Below are 22,696 nucleotides of genomic sequence, written 5' to 3' on the forward strand. Positions count from 1 at the left end.
ATTATTTATTCACCATTAGCTAAAACGACAGAATTTCCCTGGATGCGGAAAAAGGCTTTGATAGGGTACAATGACAGTATTTGTTTGAAACGTTGAGAAGATTTAGCTTTAGTCTGGGGTCTGTTTCCTGGATTAAATTGCTATCATTCTCCCATGGCTTCTGTCTTTAATAATAATCAGTGGTCGGTTTCATTTAGGTTATACCGTGGTACTATACAGGGGTGCCCTCTGAGTCTTTTTGGGACTCTGAGGACATTATGGGTATTCGGAGAGGGCTCATAAAGTCTCTTTGCATGTTGATGATTGGCTACTCTCCATTTCTGATCTGTCCCTGCCATGTTATCATTATTGTTGCAGGTTCTTTTTCTGGCTATGAATTAAATCTTCACAAGAGTGAGCTATTCCCTTATAACACTTCCATGCCTATTTACGATAATATCCTATTTAAGGGAGTTAATAACTTGTTTTATGTACCAAAGAATCACAAGAATGTATTTAAGGAAAATTTTATCCCTTTGATTAGACAGGTGAAAGGATCATCATCTCTTTCTATTGGTCGAATTAATGCCATTAAAATGAATGTTCTTCCCAAGTTAATTTATTTTTTCAGACAATCCCAACTTTTATCTTTCTAACTTCTTTTGACTCTTTGGATTCCATTATTTTATCTTGTATCTGACAAAATAAGTCCAAGATTGAATAAAATCTTTTTTACAAAAAACCAAAAGAGATGGAGGGTTGGTTTTGCCCAATTTTAGGCTATTACTATTTGCTTTATTAGGCTATTCACTTTATTCACTGTTCTTTTTGGATTGAATATTCTGATCAGTTAAATTGTCCTTCATGGGTAACTTTGGAATTGAAATCAGTTAAGAATTTTTTTTTAGTATCATTGCTTTGAACTGCACTTCCTTTTACTTTAACTAAGATCAACAAGATGATAGCCCTGTAGTTAAACATACTTTACATATATGGTATCAATTTTGCAGATTTTTTCATCTGAAGAATTTCTTTTTATCCAGTTTTATGCTATTTAATTATCTTTTTTTCTCCTTCCTGGATTGATCAGGCCTTTTTTAACGGGAAAGAGAAAGATGTTGGTTGTTTTTGAGATCTATTTGTTGATGGTTGACTCATTTCTGTTTGAGCAACTATCTATTAAATTTAATCTTCCATATTTCCATTTTTTTTTAGGTATTTGCAAATTAGAAATTTTTTTTAATGCCCAATTAATAACTTTTCCTCATGCTCGGGAAGTAGATGTTGTGAATACAATTTTTCTCTTGGATTCTTCTCAGAAGAGCTTAATTGCTCACATTTATGATATATCAAAAATAGGTCAGGTTCCAACTGATAAGATTAAAAGAGCATGGAAACAAGATTTACAGTTAACTATTCCTGTCAATTTGTGGGAAAGGATTTTTAAACTTGCTCATATATCCTCAATCTGTGCCTGTCATTCACTCGTCCAATTTAAGGCTGCTCACTGGGCACACGTCTAAAGATAAATTGGCACAAATATTTCCAGATGTTATGACAGGTGTAGCAACAGGATGGCATTGTTAGTTCACTTGGTTTTGCCCAGCATTGGAATTTTATTGGAAAGAAATTTTTTAACAATTTATCTGCAATTTTAGATGTTAATTTACAACCAATCCAATTATGGCATTATTTGGAGTGGTGATGGAAGATGTACATCTGTCGTCATTCAATTGCCATGTTGCATTCACGTTGGCTAGGAGATCTATTTTGCTTAGGTAGAAAGATTCAATTCCGCCTGCCTACGTCCAGTGGATGTGCCAAACTTTAGCTTTTTTGAATTTAGGGAAGATTAAATGTGCTCTGATTATTAAGTTTGATAGAATGTGGTTACCATTTATGAATTTTTTCATGATTTTTAAACCCACTTTAATACGATATGTTTAATTATTGTTTTTGACAACTATTATTATTTATGTTACATAACATTTTCTTGTTTATTATTGAATTTAATTTTTTTAAGGCATCCCAACTTCTAATTTCTACTATTAGGTTATGAGGTCAGGCTAACTTATTTAGTTTAGGGTTAGTTTAGATTATATCTTTTCTTCTGGTTTATTATTTGAACAATAGAGCTGTGGGGAATCAATTACTGTTTGTTTATGATGTATAACTGTTTGATTAATAATCTGCAATCTCGCATTCTAAATATTTCTTTTTAGTATTAGATTGGAAAAGAAAGATTGTTGCTTCCACCGGGGGTACATTTAATTATGACTGCTTCATTGCTATGTCACTATTCTTCTGTGTTTTTCTTGCTGCTAAGTGCCAAAACAAAAAATAATATTTAAACATTGAACAAGAAATTTGCAGATGTTTGGGTCTAGTGCAATACACAAAAGTCCTGGAAAAAAACTGGATCTCACAGCATCCATCGGAAGTAAAAGGCAATCAAAGTTTTGGGTGAAAAACAAGTAGACACCTGAATAAAAAGGAAGAGGGAGAGAGAGTAGCACATGAAACCGTTAACAGGTAATAGGTGAAGACCGGTGGGAAGGTAAAAGAGAAGGAAGCTGAGAATTTTTGGCAGAACCCTTTGTCAGAAATATGGAAAAACATGTAGTCACATGGGGGGAAAAAAGTGAAGGGGGAAGGAAGTGGGAGGGGGAAAACAGCTTAACAAGTGAGAGATAAGAGCTTGATGCAGGTGGGAAGGTGGATGAGAAAAAAGTTGAGGTGATTGAGGAGAAGGTGGAAAGCTAAGAAAGGTGATAGTAAGTAAGGGGGTGGGGAGCTGGAGGAGAAGTGCTAGGGGGAAAAACAGGCTGGGGAGGGGTTAAATAAAACATTGGAGAAGTTGATGTTGGGTTGGAGATGAAATATAAGGTGGTGTTCCTCCATTTGGCAGTATTACCACCATTCTACTCCTATTCCAACCTTACTTCCTGGAACACATTGTCATTCTCTCCGAACTTATCCCAACCTCACTGTCAAACCAGCAGACAAGGGTGGTGCTGTTGTAGCCTCGTGCACTGACTTCTACCTTGCCAAGGCCAGAGAACAGCTCTTAGAATCCCCCTCTTACTCACCCCTTACTAAGGAACAACAGGCCAGTGCCTCCTGTGCTATCAATGACCTCATAATTTCTGCTAATAACCCTTCAACAGCATCTAACCTCTTTGTTTCACGGCTATGCACCGCCTGGTTCTACATCCTACCTAAGATCCACAAAACCAATTTCTCTGGTAGACCCATTGTCTCTATGCTCCTACCCCAATTGCTTCAGTTCCTTCTCACTGACATCTGGGAAACCTCACAGGCTCTTCCATCATTTTGACAACTTTCAGTTCCCTGGGCTGGATAGCTTCATTTTCACTGTGGACATCCAGTTCCTATCCACTTCCAATTCCCTATAAAGGAGGTCTCAAGGTTTTTTTGCTTCTTCCTTAATAATAAACCTAACCAGTCTCCTTCCACCATAAGGATTCTATTCTTTTCACTCAATTCCTCTGTCTCTGCTGCATCTTCCCCCAGGATAAGGCAGTCCATTCAAGCACATCTGAGATTTTCTTCTCCATAAACTGCGGTTTCCCTTCTACTGCCATTAATTAACTTAGCCTCATCTGTAGCTCTACTACTTTGCCCTGCGCCTTCCCTATTCCACCCTTCCAGATGTAATAAGGCCAAGATTTCCCTCCCCTCCTCCTTGTCCGTGCCTACCACCCCACCAGCCACTGCAATCTGATATGATTTACCCCCCCCCCCCCCCATCTGTTTTACATGGGGATTACTAACTCTGCAACTCCCTTGTCCACTTGTACCTTCTCACCAATTGCCCCCTGGTATCTACACCTGTGACTAAAAGATCTCCCTCATCACTTGTAAATCTGTAGAGGTGGTTACAGGTGGTTGCAATGTGACCAACTCTACATTGGGGAGACAATATAGACCAGGGAATCATTTTATTGAGCACCTTCACTCTGCCTGCTGCCACTGCAAGGACCTCTCACTGGCCAATCATTTTAATTCCACATTTACATGTCTGACCATAGACTTCTCTACTTCTAAATCAAGTCATCTGAGAATTGGAGAAACAAAACCACATTCCATCTTGAGTCTTCAACCAAATGGCATCAATATCGAATTTTCTAATTTTTGTTCACCCTCTCCTTAGCCTCTTTCTCCTTTTTTCCAACTCCCCACCCTTCCCTTCAGCTATCAGAGAGCTACACTTCTTAGCCCTCTGCCCTATCCCCCTATCACATAGCTTTTACTTCTATCCTTCCACATGTGACCTGTTAGCCTGTGCTCTTCTCCTCCCCCTCCCTTCACCTTCTTCTTTCAGGTGTTTATCTGTTTTTCCATATTCCTGACAAAGGGCTTGGTTTGAATCTTTCTATGGATGGTGATTTTTTTTTAACCAGCATTTTTGTGTATTCCAATAGTATTTAAAACTCCTTGCATTCTTAAGTGGAAGAACATTGTTTAAAAAAAACAATGTAGAATTTCTTTTAAAAAATCTGACTCTTGTATGTTATTAAAAATATTTGTTGCTTTGAATATATACAATAATCCAATCTTTACTGCATTGTTACTTTATTAGCATAATATGTTTATTTTTAATTTGGCTTATCCTTGTATCTACCAAAACCCTCTTCCTCATTTTCGAGCTGAAAAAATTATTTCTTGTAACAACTTGAAATTGACTTTGAGTTTTGCTGTTTCTCACAAATACAAATTTGTGTTTATAGTTCCAACAGTTTGTGAGTAGCGTTGTAGTGTGCTGCCACTTGGGTGTTTTGAGTCTGGATATGTGGCAGAATGATTAGAAGTTCTTCAAGGTAGAAATCATTGGGTTAATGAAAAGTTAGTTTTCAGAGTGCAGTTTGTCTGAGGATCAGCACTGTTCATAACTGATTAGTAATTAGATTTGGGATCTATTTACAGTTGACATATAAACAAGAACGTCTGCAGATGCTGGGGTCTGGTATCAAACACAAAAGTGCTGGAGAAACACCAGCGGTCATGCAGCATCCATAGGAAGTAAAATGCAGTTGATGTTTCAGGCCTGAACCCAAGGAGAGCCAAAAATGAGGCAGATGCCTGAATTAAAAGGTGGGGGGGGGGTGGTGAGAGAGAAAGAGCAAGGAAGAAGAGTACTGGCTAACAGGTAAGAGGTAATAGGTAGATACAAGTGGGAGGGTAGAAAAGAAAGAAGCTGAAAAGTGATGGGGATGCAGGAGACTAGAGGGCTAAGAAAAATAGCTCTCTGATAGGAAAAGGAAGGGAAGCGGGTGGGAGCTGGAGACAGAAGGATGGAGGAAGAAACAGACTTTCAAAAGTCAATATTGATGCCATCTGCTTGGAGACTGCTGAGATGGTATTGTTCCTCCCATTTGGGGGTGGCCTGAACTTGGTGCGTGAAGCCATGGGCAGACATGTCAGTGTGGCATTGTGATGTGGAATTAAAATGGTTGGCCTTTGCTGTGGCAGCAGACAAGGTGAAGATGCTCAATGGAACAATCTCCCAGTCTCCTCGATGTAGAGGAAGCTACATCAGGACTATGGATGCAGGTAAATGACCCAGCCAGATCTGCAAGTGAAGTGTTGCTTGTAGGACTGCTTGCAGCCCCATATAGTGGTGAGGGAGGAGATGTGAGTGCCACTGTAGTACTTTAATTAAGGGTAACCACTGTCGACCTTGTTATGTTGATAATGCTATTTGGTCTTTTCCCTCAGTACATGTAAATTATTTAATAATTCTGGCATTTGGTGATTAGAGCCATGAATTTAATGTTGTCTACCTTTATTAGGACAATCCCCAATCTGACTTTTTGTTTCATCCTATGTATTTACTACTTTTTCTTTGCTACTTTAATGGAATTCTGATATTGTTAAATTCTTCATATTTTTCATTTTCCCCTCTCTTCTGTTCATGTACTTGCTGTCAGGCACTCCCCCCACCCCCCCCCCCCCCCCCCACACACGTTCCCTTGTGTTTTAATCATCATGTTTTCAATAATTGAAGGTAATCTCAGCCTAGTGTATTATTGGAGTCTGGATTGTGGAAATATTGCTTTTGAGGTCCAAAAGCATCCTTACGATTGTAATAGTTGTTGGGTGGAGGTGGGCAGAAGGTAAGGGGATGGGAGTTGTTTCTAGAGAATAGTCAATTTTGAGGTTTTTCAGTACTGTGCATTAATAAATAAGTTAGATGACTATTTGTTTTTCTTTTTCACAAATATTGTGAGAGTGTGGCAGCGCACATCCTCATGGCGAACCGGCCCCGCTTGTATCGTCACGTGACGGGGCAGCCATGGGGAAATGGCGTCATTAGATGTTTCTCTCTGACTCCAGCATCCCTTCCAGCGCCCACGCTGGGCAGTGATTATGATGTCACAATGCACCAAGTGACTGAGCTCATGCTCCCCTTAAAGGGGCCTGCTGAACTTGAACTTGAATAAAAACTGTCATTAAGACCCTCAATGTGCTCACACCGCCATAAGAGCATATTTTGTTCTGTATTTCAAGTTTTGGGTAGTGATTTGTGAATGTCGTTACTCAATTGGATGCAATATGGAGTGACCAGTATTGCCTGATTTGGAGTATGGACAATGACATCATAAAATGCATGCACACGATCATTTTTTTAAAAAAACATCTGGAAGATGTTAAACGAGAAAATTTGCAGATGCTACGGTTGAGTGCAATCTACAAAAATGCTGTAGAATCACAGTAAGTCAACTAAATGGTTACTGATATTGCAGATGCCTCACAGCTCCAGTGGGCTGGGTTTAATCCTAAACTTCAGTCCTGTCTGTGTGCAGTTTCCTTATTCTCCCTGTTTGGGTTTTCTCTGGATACTTTAGTTTGAGGTGTGGGAATCTTCATTAGTAAGCTAAATGGCCAGTGTTAATTGCTCTTAATGTGTTTAGATGACTGGTAGAATCTGGGAAAAAGGGTGCTTGATGGTTTGGACTATGTGGGCCAAAATGTTTCTGTGCTGTAATATTCACATGCCATGACTTGAATCCTCCTTGAAGTACTATATGCAGTTTTAATATTTGGTCACATTCCAGAGTTGGCATGAATCTTATTTTGCACTGGTTAAATCCTCCCTATTGATTTAAATTGTATGTTCTTTCACAAATTATTGTAACTGTTTTCTTATTTATAAAAATGGATGAATTTGATTTTCTTCTCCCCATTTTCTAGGTGCTTCTGTACCATCAAACTTTACGGCAACCATGTGGAAAAGTGGAATAGCCCAGTTTGAGTGCCAGCAGTTGGAAAGTGCAATGAATAATGAACTTGTTCAGTTATTGGCAACTGCTTCAAAGACTGAGCATGATGTATGTGTATCATTTCTCTTTTCTGCAGCTATCACTATATTGAGAGTATTTAGATAGAACATAAGAACAAAGGATATAGGAGCGGGAGTAGGCCATTCAGCCCAGCAAGCCTACTCTGCCATTCAATGAGATCATGGCTGATCAGATGATAGGCTCCTCTCTACCTACCTGCCTCCTCTACTTTAATGGGCAGCGAATTCCAGGGATTCACTACTCTCTGGGAAAAGCAGCCCTCCCTCTCCCCACCCCCCCATTTTCATCCTAAATCTACTACCTTGGATCTTGAGGCCATGTCCCCTAGTTCTAGTCTCCCCCATCTATGGTTACAAATTGCCTTTCATAATTTTGTAAGTTTCTGTAAAATACCCTCTCGTTCTTCTAAATACAAGTGAGTACAGCCCCAGATGACTCAATCTCTCCCCATAGGCTTAACATCCTCATCTCTGGAATCATCCCGGTGAACCTTTTCTGCACCACCTCCAAAGCCAGCACAGCACACCCTTCAAGTAAGTCGATCAGGACTGCACACTACTCCTGATGTGGCCTCACCAGTACCTTGTACAGTTACAGCATAACCTCCCTGCTCCTCCTCCTAAATGACATCCTTCTAGCAATGAAGGCCAACATTCCATTAGAAAACCTTTCCTCTTATGCAGGCGACTTGGACAAAAATATAAGGAAGTCAAGGTGATAGATTTGGGCAAAGTTATGGGTGTTATTGAACTATTTGACAGGAAAGAGAAGTGGAAAAAAATTTAGAAAAGCAATTCCAGTGAGTTGGGTTGAATCACTTAACTTTTGTCAATAGGAGGCAAATAGAAGGGTGGTTACATTTAAAGTTTGAATGATAAACTAGAGGGAATAGAATTCTTTGGAATATTGCCAAATAATTTATGAATTAAAAAAGGAAGATTTGAAATGTTGCCTTCTATTGTTCAATGGAACATAGACCAACAATTCCAGGAATGCATTTAATTTGTTTAAGATTAATCTGGAAGGGCATCAAAAGTAAAATGAAAATCCATTGTCATTCTGAGGACTTTCCTGTAAATCTATTTAAAAAAAAAATCTATGATAGCAGTTAGAAATGGATTTTAATTCCTGACCTTTATCTGAATGGTAGAAAATGACCTTGGGTTTTGTTCAGAATAATTTTTTAAAATTTTTTTTAAATTTTTTATTTTTCACACCATAAACCACATTAACCATGATACATACTTTTTCCTTTTCAAATATATACAGTGCCATTTTCTCCCCCCCCCCTCCTCCCATCCCACTCTCCCTACCTCCCCCCTCCCGTCCATTTAAAGTACAAAATCTAGGATACATTAAACCAGTCAAACAATGTTGTCATTCAATAAAAATAAACAAGAAATTCCACTGAGTCCATTCTTTTCATTTCCTTCTCCTTTCGTTAATTTAGGTAGTGAATGTCCCCGGTAGGTTTTCGCTATTGTGTTTCATGTAAGGCTCCCATATTTGTTCAAATATTTCAATATTATTTCTTAAACTATGTTATTTTTTCTAATGGAATACATTTATTCATTTCTATATACCATTGTTGTATTTTCAAATTATCTTCCGATTTCCAGGTTGACATAATACATTTTTTTGCTACGGCTAGAGCTATCTTAACAAATCTTTTTAGTGCACCATCCAAATCAATTCCAAATTCTTTGTTTTTTATGTACAACATAGAAGTTTGTTCAGAATAATTGATGGTAACAATTATTATGTTATAAAGTAGATACAGAGGGGAGTGGAAATTCTGCTGAAAAAGTTAAAGTGCAAAAATCATGGGATGTTCTGTTGCAGCACCACCTCACCAGGGTGAGAAACCTGCAAAGGAATTACAACATGCTTCTTGCAATGACCCATAAATATGTCAGAAACTGTCATAGATGATGTTTTAAATGTAATTAAATGTTTCATATTTTTAACTCATTACCAATAAACAATTAGAAAACAAAATTATGAAATTGCCTGTATATTCATCAAAACCTCCTTCATCTCATTCCAGAATTGAAACATTTTCTGCAGCCCACTGTATCTGTGCTGATCATCCTACCTATTTGTACTCATCTTACCTATTTATACTCACCCTACTGCCCTACATTAATTCCACATACCTTTGTGCCCTGCTCATTCAGATAATTGTCCTGCTGCGATTTAAATATTGTTGCTGTTTCGACCTCCACTACCACCTCTGGCAGCTCATTCTAGATAACAGCTAATCCTTGTACGGAAAACTTGCCCTTCGTTTCTCCTTTCGAACTTTTGGCCTCTAATTTTAGAAACCCCTCTGATGGGAAGCTGAACTTTGTTATCAACACCTCACAAAATCTTGGATTTTTCTTAAGCCACTTCACAGTCTCCTTTGTTTCAGGAAAACAGCCTTTTAATTATTGTAAATTGATTTGATATGAACAGTCCAATACACCCATAATCTCTATTTTTTTCCACACAAATTTATCAATTAACAATTTTGACTGAAAGTAATGTTGGAAGCAAGTGTTTCTTTCCCTCTTAAACAAACTTATAACCAGCCAAAGCAAAATACATTAAATGGAACATTGCTATTTCTAATGGGGTGAACCAGGGTTGTGTACTAGCCCCATTCTTGTTCAATCTGTTCTTCACTTGCATGATGTCACATGCTGTCTAAAGTCTGGAGGAGGGATTGTACATCGGGTATTGACTGGACAGGTGTTTTTGACTTTCGCCACTTGAATGCACGGACAAAGTGCCTCTGCACAATCATTCAAGAAACCTTTTTTGCTGATGACTGTGTGCTCTTGGATCACAAAGATAGTGATCTACAGTTAAGGCTGAACAAATTCTCAGACACTGCTACACTCTTTGGCCTGACCGTCAACCTGAACAAAACAGAAGTACTCCCATCAGTCTGTGCCAAACATCAACACCATAGAACCCAAAATCAATGTTGACGACACCTAGCTGACAAATGTAAACAGCTTCAAATACTTGGGGAGCATCATTTCAAATAATGGGTCTTTGGACAAAGAAATTGACTCCAGGATCATCAAGGCCAGCCAGGCAGGCTCTGGGGAGGCTGTGTCCAAGAGTGTTCAATCAACATTGTCTGTATCTCAACAAAGCTGAAAGTCTACAGAGCTGGGGTCATCCCTTCTCTCCTGTATGGACATGAGACCTGGACTCTGTACCAATGTCGCATCAAACAGCTGGAGAAATTCCACATGCTTGCCCTCTGTTTCATTCTTGGCATCTGTTGGCAAGTCCACCAGCATTGAGTCCCTGATTGTCAGAGCCCAGATGCAGTAGGTGGGTCACATCATCAGAATGGACAACCACCATATGCCTCGTCACCTGCTCTATAGTGAACAAGACCAGAAGCAGACCTCAGGTCAACCATGCAAGCATTATAAAGATGCTGTGAAGGAAACCCTATGCTACTGTGACATCCTGCCAAGAGAACTAGAAGCTGCGGCTAAATTCCATTGGTGAGCCCTGAGCTATGAAGCCTGCACTAGTTTTGAAGGCAGGTGCTGCCAAAAACTGATGGAAAACAGTGAATGGCATCACAAAGCAGCAACCACAGTTATTACAAAAACTGATTTCCACACTGGGATTGCAAAGTCATCTTTGTGTCCATAGATGAACTGCACAACAATGTGTCTTCTTCGAACTGAAGGACTACCAATAATAATGAGTTTAATTGATTGATTTGAACTTTGAAACTTGCATAAATATGTTGATAGTATATTGATAATATTTGGATACCTATAATATTTGTGGGTGCTGTATGCCTTGTAATCTTTAATTATTTGTTTTGTAGCAAGTGAAGAAAGATTTTGAGGGATTCCAGAAGTTGTTTCACAATTTACTACAGCGGAAAGGTCCTTCAGTAGAATGGGAGAAGATACAGAAAGCTCCTGAAGATTCTGTAAGTTCTATACATGCAGTAGAATTTTTTTAAGTGACTGTGAATAGGATAGAAATATCATAACCTGCAGTCAATCTGCAATCAATGGATCACAGCATATAAATATTTTAGTGTTTTAAAATTAATCTGGTTTAATCAGACTTCTGCTTACTTCTGTGCAACAAAATTGAGAAGTGGAAATGTGTAAAATTTTCACTTATTAAATTTAGTGACTAAGCAGTTCCTGTTAGATAAATAAGATGTTATAAACTTGTTCTTCTTGCGAGATTGCATTAGAGGTCCAATGCCATCCATAGTTGTAGCCAAATGCAACTTGTACTATATTTACTAGGAAAATTTCAGAACTAAGGTACCGTCATTGTGTTCCAACAATAAGGCACAAGTGGGTGGGGAAACTGCAGTGAGCTCATGTATAACAAAAGGTCTCAAAGCACTACAGGCTGAGTGGACAGACTCCACTGCAAGCATGGATATTATGTAAAATTAAGTGAAAGAAGGAAAAGAAAATGCAAGACAGAATTTGTCGTCATTCATACGCAAACAAAATATTCTAGGACCTTCAAAAATTGCATAAGAGTGAGATTTTTTAAAAAGTAACTGGTTTATCACAAACATTTCTTGCTTCAAGTTAAAACTGCATATTTCCTCCTCCTCCTACAAATGACTGTCCTTTGTGGTATCATTTTTTACATCTAGAAATTGTGTGTGGCTGCCTTCCTCTGGCATACAAAATCTAGTAAGGAGGTCAGGCCACCATGTGTGTGATGGTGCTTTAAAAATACTTTGTTGAATTGTGTTTCCATTAAAGATGTGAAACATGGAAGTCTGCAGACAAATTTGTGGCCTGAGCCAAGGTATGATTTTTAAAAAGCAGGAAAAAAATTTTTTAAAAAGCAGACAGGTTCCTGAATTAAAAGGTTGAGGCGAAGGAAAGAAAGCAGAGGGTGAAGCACAGACCAACAGACAAAAGGTGATAGTTAGACATGGATAGAACAGGAGTGTAAAGGTAAGAATGGATCAGGGCAAGGGACTGGGCCTGTGAAGGCAGTGGAGGAAAGGAGACAGGGGAAAGAGAGAGATGGAGGATTTCCATTAGCCCTCCCCAATCTATCCCTATTTTTAAAAATAATGGTGGCGCTGCCAGAGCTACTGTAACCTGGTGCAGACCTGCTCAGAAGGGTTCGACTGCCTAGGCCTAATGCTTGTGGCTCTGTACAAGCTTTAAACAGCCTGTTCGAGGATCCAATGGTGTTTTTAAGTGAAATTGTGCAACCTTGGAGTCTGTGCCCAAGATGGCAGCCCCTGTGCTCGCCAGTGGCCATAAGTGGTTGCAGACTCCAGGGGTCAGCGGAGTAGTGCAAAGTACCAGAAATTGTGAGAACACACCCCATTGAGTAGGAGAAGCAGAGGAGACGACCCTACAGGATGAGGGACCCTCACAGGCTGCAGACTGCTTGAGACTGGCTCATGGGATCCAGGCATTGGAGCTGTGATTCAAGAGGATGCTGAGGTCAAGAAGGGCTCCTGAAGGACTTTAGGCCATGATGGCTTCCTCATCGTGTTGGAAGTCTGTGCAGCTGTGGGACTGCAGGAGGCAAATCTGCAGATATTCAGTGATTCTGAAGGAACTCTGTTTTGTTTCTCTTTCTGTAAGGGGCACCGGGCAACACTAATGGTGTCTCTTTGTTTGCCTTGTGGCAAGCAGAAGGCAATTGCGTGTAATATTACATGACAATAAAGGTATCTTGAATCTCCTTTCCTCTAGCTTTGTCTCTCTCTTTCCTTTTCCCTTTATCGTCTTTCCTCCAACTCTGTAGTCACAGAACCACCCCTTCCCCTGATCAATTGTCACCTCTCCTATCCTCCTATGGATGTTCAATTATTATCTTTTGTCTATTGGCTTGAGCTCCTCCCTTGGCTCTTTCTTTCCTTCTGCCTAGTCTTTTAATTTGGGGACCTACCTGTTTTTTACTTTTTCCTTGAAAAAGGGCTCAGGCCTGAACGAAAGAGTTTATATTATATTTTCCAGCTATGGATGCTTCAAGACCTGCTGAGTTCCTCCAGCACTTTTGTGATTTACTTCATTAAGGATGTGCTAGACCTTGGTGTTAGCTTGGGCAGCAAGGATGTGATTTGTTGCTCCTTTTATGAAATAATATTTGTTCTGGGAATTCTTGGCTCTTTTCAATGGGAAAATTGGCAAATGGTAGCAATGTCACATGGTCAAGCAGCTTTCCTTTTCAATGCAGAAAATTTCTGTACAAGTTCAGGCAGTTGACAATCCTAATTAATAAACTCTATAAACACTTTTGACATTAGATGTTGATAATAAATAACACGTCAAAACCATGGCATGATGTGACGTGTGAACCGTTCATTGTTGCCCCCTTATCTCACCAGAACACTTGTATTGGTTACAGTTTTAGTGAAATATTCTTAAAATGATCACATTCTGCCTGTTTGATGGTACTAAGTGCTGGAACATGAGAGAAGTTGAAGATCAAGTGGAAGTTGTGGACTATTCAGATCAACAACTTTTTAATGGAGCAGAAACTCTGACAGATTTACCAATTGATTGATGTTTCCTGGTAAAATCCTAACCAGTCTCGAAGCTATTTCCTCATTTTAATTGAAGAACTGAACTGATAAACATTTCCCATCTTGTATTTGATAGAGTTCCACAATGAACTGTTCATACTTATTGTGAGAACCAGGAACAGCAAAGATGAACATGCTTTAGGATGTGGCAAGAGGGAGAAGGGCAGGAAATAAAATTAAAAAGTTGTGGTTGTGGGCCAGAAATTAAATTACTGAATGCTAAACAATTTAATTAAATTAGGACCTTCCATATCTGTGTAAATATTACTGTGGATACACAGTTGGGAGGTTTTGAGTTTTTTTAAAAACACATTATCTATGTTGATTTGCCAACTGTGTTTATTACTTCTCCCAACAAGTACTGTGTCAACTAAAACTCTTAATAAAATACTAATTATAATAGATGTGGATTGTTTTCAATATAATGCACTCTTTGGTCCAGGTATTGACTGTTTTCCTTGATAATGATAAATTTGCAGAGGCCATTTTAAGTGATCTAGTGAAAGAGTGCCAATGTCAAAGTGAGTTAAGGGAATAAAGTTGACACAAGATGACTGCTATATTATATAGGCTACTTGATTTGTGCACTGATAGACTTTGCCTAGAGTTGACTTCAACCACTTTCCCTGTTCACTGCTTTCTCAAATCATTTGGAATGTGTCTAGCCTCATAAATATGATCCTGGGCATAAAGCTGTTGAATTTCTATCTTCCTTCTGCTAATGGATATTGTTGTAATTGGCTGAAGAATTCACCAAGATTGAGGAATTGTGGAACTTTTAGAATTGGAAGATTGCTAACAGTTTAATGGAAAATATGAAAAGACTATATCTCTTGCATTTTTCATTTTTGGTGGGTTTTTGCATCACTTGCAAGGAGAACATTTATTACCAATCCCTAATTATAGTTGCAAAAGAAACTTTTGCAATCCATTATGAGACAACTGAGCCTTTCCAGAGGTCAGCTACATGGCCTTTCCACATTCAAGATAGATGCAGTCTCTTAATCCTCACTGAATCCTAATATTGATTGTTCTGCACTAGGACTAGAGAAATAGTTGCTTAATAGGAGAAACATTATAGTTTGGCTGAATCATTGTATTGGGGTGCTGCCTACTTAGCCCTGGGACTAGCCAGGTTGTGAGAGTCATGGATGAATGGAACAATGTATTTTGCTTGACCAGGTATTACAGTTGTTTTCAACATAAACCTGATGGCGTGTGATGCAAATTTATAAAATGCTGGATCTTCATGCAGTTACAGAGTTCCTGTAAAATTAGTCAACCTAAAACCATTGTTGGATTTACAAATGACGTTCTCAAAAAGGCAGCATTGGACAATGCAAAATATTGGTTTACAAAATCCAATGATATAAAAATGCAGACAAATTTTTCCCTGAAATAAACAAATTTAAGGGTAAAATATAGGTAACCAAAACATGCGCATACTCTGCCTTCCTGAAATCCATGTGGGATTATTATTAAAAGCCTAACTTTGGGGAAAATCTTTGTTATTAATGTTGCTAGAATCATGAAATGCTGCAAGTCAAAAGGAAGTTGCGCGTATGGCTTGTGTACAAGGACACTCGTGTTCTTACAGACACTAATATCTTTAAATTGTTAATTTTATAAAAATACCTCGCTGTTTAAGAGACATCCGTATGCCCTTTCTGCATCCTTCTCACAAATTGTGCAGCCACCCACTTGGATGTACTTCCCTTAGTCTCCTCAACCAAATCATTGATTAAAGAATGATTACTGTGACATCCCATTTATATTTATCTCTACCTTCCAACTGCCAAAACTGCTATTTTATTGAGCTGTGGATTAATGTTCCCTACCTGTCCTCATTCTATTGTCAGTATTTTACCTCCAATCCCTCGTGCCCCAATTTGTTTAATAACCTTGTTCAGTATGGAATAAATGGCGGTGCTATAAGTGCTGCCCTGGTGCGGACCCATGAGAGTGGGGAGTGGAGACACAGCATTGCTCTGCAGAGTCCTCCTGCCTGGGCGTGATGTCAACAGCTGCATTCAGGCTATAAATGGCTTGATAGAGGACCTGATGATTTTTTTTTTTAAATACTGCAACCATGGAGGTTTGTGCCCAAGATGGTGGCACCTCTACTGGGTAGCATACCACGAGTGATTGCAGTCTCTGAGGGAAACATCCCCCTGTTGTGAAGGCAAAGGCTGGTAGGTAGCCCGACTGGAAGATAACCACAGTAATGGGCCTCAGCGGCTGAAGGACCCATACAGTTACGGGTTGTTGGTGATGAACAGATGAAAGACTTACACCAGGCTGTGGGCTGCTGGAGACTGGCTCATGAGCACCACATATCAGACCAGAATTCGAGATGGTGCTGAGGGCAAGAAGGGCTGTTGAGGGACCTCTGGTGCTGAAATATTGGAGATTTTGGATCTGGAGCTTTGGTTGCCAATGGATTGAACAAGAGTTTGTAAGGCTGCAGGAATGTTGGAGGAAAATCCACAGATGTCAAAGGGTGTCAAGAGGGGAAGTGACTACAGTTACAATTTTGAGGGCAAAGGTGCTCAGAAAGCTGAATGGTCTAAGGGAGGATAAGTCTCCTGGATCAGATGGACTGCATCCCCTGGTTCTGAAGAGATTGTGGAGGTGTTGGTAATGCTCTTTCAGGAATCAACAGATTCTGATTAGTCTTGGAGGAATGGAAAATCTTAATTGTCACCGTGCTATTGAAGAGGGGAGGGAGGTAGCAGAAAGGAAATTATAGACTGGTTTGCTTGACATTAGTGGTTGGGAAGATGTTAGGAGTCCATTGTCAAGAATGAGTTCTTGGAGACACATGACATGATAGGCCAAAGCCAGCATGGTTTCCTTAAGTGTAAATCTTGCTTGACAAACCTGCAATTGGTTGAAGTAGTAACAAGCAGGCTAGATAAAGGAGATGCAGTGGATGTTGTGTATTTGGATTTTCAGAAGGCCTTTGACAAGGTGCAGCACATGAGGCTACTTAATACGATAAGAGCCCATTGTATAACAGGAAACATATTCGTGTGGGTAGAGCATTGGCTTATTGGCAGGAAGCAGAAAGTTGGAATATTGTCCTGGGTAAACTTGTACCTCTCACTTTGTTCATTTTAGATTGGTCACAGTGTTTGAGCTACTGAAAGAAAATAGACACACACACCGATAGCAGTTCAGTTTATACAAATGTTTATTACAAATTCAAAAGCTGATTTCAAACTACAATATGCTAGCCCTTCCCAACTATACTTATCAACACCTGGACTGGTCCCAACTGCCAAAGCGAGGCAACGACCGCACACTTGTAGTAGGTTGTTGGGGCGCCGGTAGCAGCTTCTCCACCTCCCCCGAACGGGACGTTGGCTGGACTCTAGAAGTTCTTCTTCTTGCTGAGAGATGTTGCCACCTCTCGGAGAGTCTCAAACTTCAGCAGCGGGTCCATGGCTTGTATTACCCAAAAATTGCTTACCCAAGCACCTATTCCCAGCACAGTAAGAAAGATAAGCAAGCAAGCTCTCATGCCCAGGCTTCTATCGAATAACATAGTTTTCAGCTTATCACTTTGAATACAATGGTTTATTTTGCATCAAGGCTAGGCCTCTGACAGTCTGTGACCAAAACTAGCAGGAAGATTAAATGTTCTTGGTACACAGATGTCTTTTTTGTCAGATAACTGCATCTTTGGCCCCTCGGAGAAATTTAGCTTATGTCTGCTGATTCTAAAAACAAGCAGGTTCTCAGCCTTGCAGAAGCAAAGGCTGCAAAAGTTTAAAAACATAGTTTAAATCTTCCATTACAAATATAGGAATCATATTCTGGTTGCCTGCCAGTTGTTAGTGGTGTTCCACAGGGGTTGGTGTTGGGCCACTTTTTGGATTTGGATAATGGAATGAATGGCTTTGTGGCCATGTTTGCAGATGATACAAAAGTAGGTGGAGGAGCAGGTAGTGTTGAGGAAACAGGAAAGCTGAAGAAGGACTTGGACTAGAAGAATGAGTAGAGAACTGGCAAATAAAATTTTTTTTAAAGTCAAAGTGTACAGCCATGCACTTTGGTAGAAAAAAAAATAAAAGGGCAGACTATTATTTAAATGGGATGCAAATTGAAAATACCCAGATACAAAGTGACCTGAGACTCCTCGTTCAAGATAGCCTTGAGGTAGACTTGCATGTCGAGTCAGCGGTGAAGAAGGCAAATGCAATTTTGGCATTTATTCCATGAGGAATAGAATACAAGAGCAAGAAATGAGTTGAAAGGAATTAAGATTAGTTGTTCAAGAAATTAATAGGAATGAGTGACAAATCCCCTGGGCTTTAATGACCTGCATCCTAAAATCATGAAACAGGGGTTGCATTCAAATAGTGGATGCACTGGCTATCATTTTCCAAAATTCCAAATTCCAGACTTTTTAAGGCACTGGCCAGACTTCACTTGGAGTATTGTGAGCAGTATTGGGCTCAGTTAAGAAAGGATGTGCTCCATTGGAAAGAGTTTAGAGGATGTTCACAAGGATGATTCTGGGAATGAGGTATCATTTGAGGATTGTTTTGCAGCTCTTTTCCTTTACTCATCAGAATTTAGGAGACTTGGGAGGAATCTAATTGAAACATTTCTAAAATTAAAAGGCATGGGCAGAGCAGATGTAAAAAGTTTGTTTCTCATGGTGGGAGAGTCTAGGACAAGAGGGTGCAACATTAGGATAGAAGGGTGTCTGCTTAAAATATTTCTTCAGCCAGAGGGTGGTAAATCTATGGAATTTGTTGCCACAGGTGGAGACCAGGTGGAAGGGTGTATTTAATGCAGAGATTATTAGGTTCTTAATTGGTCAGGGCATCAAGGGTTAAGGGAAGAATGCCAGGCAGTGGGGCTGAGAAGGGAATCAGCTCATGATTAAACGGAAGGGCAGACTCAATGTGTGAATAGCCCATTTCTGCTCCTATGTCTTATGGTCTTATTACATTTTTGTATTATTACATGTCAATAAAAGAAACCTTTAAACCTTTGAGTATGTCATTGAAAGACTTCTAGCAGTTCTTATATTTCATAACCATTGAATCCTTATCTACTGTGCTATTGACAGATCATATTGTTATAAAACATGTATCCACGTTGTCTCTGGCTATTTTTATAATTTTCTAAGCAACCTTTCCCACTTATTTAACAATATATTCCTGCATTTAATCTTTGTGATATTTACTGGTCTATATTTCTTTATTTTCATTCTCTCTCCATTCTTAGAATGCAAGGTTACGTTTATTATATTCTAATCTGTGGGAACAATTTTGGAATTCAGAATTTTTGAAAATGATAACCATTGCATCCACTATTTCATTGCCACTCCTGTTCACGATCTTAGGATGCAGCTCATTAAGTCCAGGGGATTTGTCAGTCATTGCTATTAATTTCTTCAGTTATGCTCTTGAATATAACTCCAATGAGTTCTTTCAACTCATTCTCTCCAAGCTTGTTTTCTACCACATTGAAGGTTTGTGTAAGGACAAACACAAAATATTTGTTTACTTTCTCTGCTATTTATTATTCCTCAATGTATTTTGTCTCATTCTTTAAGGGGCCCAAATTAACATGTTATCTTTTGTTCCACATATCCATAAAGGATTTTATTTTGTAGTCTGTTTTTGTTTTGTGGTAACTTTCATTTTTATTATTCTTTCTGCTATCGGTTCTATCCATTTATTTATTTTATTTAAAAAATTTTTTGTCATCCTTGACCAAATGCTAAATTTTCCCAATCCTCATGCTTGCTATACTTATAAAGATCCAATATAATCTTAAACCCACCAGTAACTGATACGTTAACATGTCTAGAAAGGATATACAAAATGTTACTACTTTCCATATTTCAGGATCCATCTCTTTTTGGCTTGTAAAGCCTAATATTGGTGAAACTTGCCACCTGCTTCAATGTTCCAGGTCAGCATATGTCCAATTGAGGAAAATTGTGTTTGAAGATCAAGTGTTCATACTTGGCATAAAACTTGTGGTCTACGTTCTTGTGTCCTAAGACCAAGACAACTTACTGCTGATACTTCAAAACTCTGGGGAAAATAATGCCATCAATGGTTCTTTGCTGAATCCTGTCAATTCACTGGAAGAATGTAAACCTATGACTGTGGTCTCCCAGGCCATTGACTCCTAAATTACACTTCATTGGCACCTTTTCACGGTTTGTGAATTGCATGCCTAAAATCAAATACTGTGCAGTGCTCTGTCATGAAGAGAGACTACCAAGGAGACAGAAGAAAAGAATCAGGGATTTGCTCAAACTCCTTGTAGGAATACACTCTGGTCATTGACCTCTGGGAATCTTTGACCTACCTACACTTAAAGCAGTGAAGGAACATTTGGGGTGGTATTGAGAATTTCAAGGCTATCCATCAGTCACATGCAGAAGCTTTGTACAAATAGTAGAAAGCGTGCTGCATTTCATAAAATGGCCATCAGTTGCCTTGTCAGACACTGTCTGCTAAGTCTGTGGAAGAGTTCACTTTAGCTTTGCGATCCATTCCAGAACCTACTAAACCAAAACAAAAGTAAGTCATCCTCAATCCAGAGAGACTGTCAAATAGGAGGAAGGTTATTTGTTGCAAATGACATACTAATCCTTTGTCAGCTCGTATACTGTCATCTCTTTGTATCATTACCAAATCTACCATAGCTAAGTCATGCCTTACTTTTGCAGTTGCTTCATTTAAAAGATCTTGGTTTTGAATTAAATCATATTTCACAATATAAAAATTATGTTGTAATTATTAATCTTCTCCAAATGATCCTTAACTACTTTGTACAATAGATGCTTAAAAAGAAGCCTGCTTCCTTGTTAGTTCTTCAAATCTATCGCATGTTTTCTATAATTTTTTTTTATCCACACTTGTGCTGCTAAATTGGTATGACTAAATTAAAATCTCCCATAGTACCTTGTTATATGTCCAGAAGTTTCTGATTTTATATCATACCCAACATTGCCCTTATTGTTGCTTGCTGGTTGTGGTTTCAACTTCTTTTTCCTTTTCTTTTGTTGTTCCACTTCTACAGAAGCCTGAAAACTAGCACCTCTAAGTTCAAAAAACCGTTTATTTCCAATAGCTTTCAGACTCCTGAACTTCCCCTTAGTACACTAACCAGCTGCTGCATTCTAGGAAATTATTGCCATTTTCCCAGAATGCATGCTGTGTAAAAAGCTCGGAACAGGAATGAGGATGCCATTCCTTTTCTGATATTTTACCTCCCAGATCCCTAGTAAATTTCTCAGAACACCTGTTGTCTAAAGTTCACTGCAGGCATTCCGTGAACAATGGGCTAATGAATAGCATGAATTGATGACATAGGTTGCATGTAAATGTTGTACAATGTATATAACAATAAACTCATTATCATTATCTTTTTCCTATAGTTTATTATCAGGTCAACTACTCCTTTTCAATTTTACCCCTTCTAAAGATCAAGTATCCTGGTATATTCAATTTCCATCCATGAACATTTTTGCTACCTCTGCAATTTTTATTAGATTATTTTCATTTCTGTGTATGCCATCAATTGATATCTTGTTTTGAATGTTGTACATGTTCTAATAAAAGGTGTGGTATTTTTTCCTCCTACTTGAATTTTAGTTAGAAATGTAATCTTGTGTTTGATCATGACTGATTTGATTATTGTTTTCATTGACAATTTGCCTGTCCTTCATTTTGACCTACTGAATTTTCTGTCTGCTGAACCGTATCTCACTTCCCCCAACAGCATGTCTATTTAAATTAACTTGATCCTAAACAATGTGACAAAAGTATGCTTTTGAACTTTTCAAATCAAATAATTTGCTTTAATTTCTCAGTTGACTTTGAATTTCTGATGGATTTTGACAGCATTGTTAATTCTACTTTCAGATTCAATCATACGATAAAATACAGGCACGAGGATTGCCAGATGACATAGCTTCGCTTTTAAGTAAACTGGTGGTGCTGAAGTTGAATGGAGGGCTTGGCACGAGCATGGGCTGCAAAGGCCCCAAAAGCCTAATTAGTGTACGTAATGAGAATACGTTCCTGGACCTCACAGTTTTACAGATAGAGGTAAGGACACATTTTAATCCATCTGGTTCAGAATTTCTGTTGAAGTAGACATTACAATTAATCTTGGTATTGCATAGACAGATATCAGTTAAGTAAAAACACAAAATGCTGGAGAAGCTCAGCAGTTCAAACAGTGTCCTTTATATAGCAAAGGTAAAGATACAGAACTGACTTCGGGCTTGAGCCCTTCATCAAGATGTGAGAGAATGTTGCCAGGCGTCTGATGAAAAAGGTGGAGGGGGTGGCAAAGGTAGGAGATGATAGGAGGAGAAAGGAAGGAGGCATGGCTGGGTAGGTAAGGGGGAAGGGAGGGGAGAACTGGAAAGACAGGGTTGGGGAAAGAAAAGCCAGCAAGTTTAGCAGAAAGTAGAGAAATCAATGTTAATGCTATCTGACTGGAGAATGTCCAGACAGAAAATAAGGTGGTATTCATCAAATCTGCAAATGGTCAGGGTGGGGTAGTATACAAGGCTATGGATAGACATGTCAGTCTGGGAGTGTGACTCAGAATTGAAATGGTTGGCTACTGGGAGGTCACTGTTGTTTTTTTTATATAATTTTTTATTTTTCACATTGTGAACCATATCAACCAAAATATGTACAAACGTTTCTCATTAAATATACACAGTGGGTTTTTCCCCCACTTCCCACCCCGCTCCAAAACCAATAAATATTCAACATATACAATACAATAAAACCATAAAACAATGTCTTCACACAAAGGAAAAACAAACAAGAAAAATGTGTCATCTACT

At 38.8% G+C, this 22,696-nt stretch overlaps 1 protein-coding gene across 3 annotated transcripts in view; it reads left to right on the plus strand.

Annotated features, from left to right (window-relative positions):
- Positions 1-22,696, plus strand: part of ugp2b (UDP-glucose pyrophosphorylase 2b) — a 64,786-nt gene that overhangs the window by 1,600 nt on the left and 40,490 nt on the right. For all 3 annotated transcript variants that reach the window (XM_069931711.1, XM_069931712.1, XM_069931710.1), the window contains exons 2-4: positions 7,195-7,331; positions 11,149-11,256; positions 21,756-21,941. In XM_069931711.1, the coding sequence (XP_069787812.1) occupies positions 7,227-7,331; positions 11,149-11,256; positions 21,756-21,941 (399 nt within the window). In that variant the 5' untranslated portion in view covers positions 7,195-7,226. The remainder of the gene's footprint in view (positions 1-7,194; positions 7,332-11,148; positions 11,257-21,755; positions 21,942-22,696) is intronic.

This window comes from Narcine bancroftii, chromosome 4, assembly GCF_036971445.1.
Source record: "Narcine bancroftii isolate sNarBan1 chromosome 4, sNarBan1.hap1, whole genome shotgun sequence".
NCBI classification, from domain to species: Eukaryota; Metazoa; Chordata; class Chondrichthyes; order Torpediniformes; family Narcinidae; genus Narcine; species Narcine bancroftii.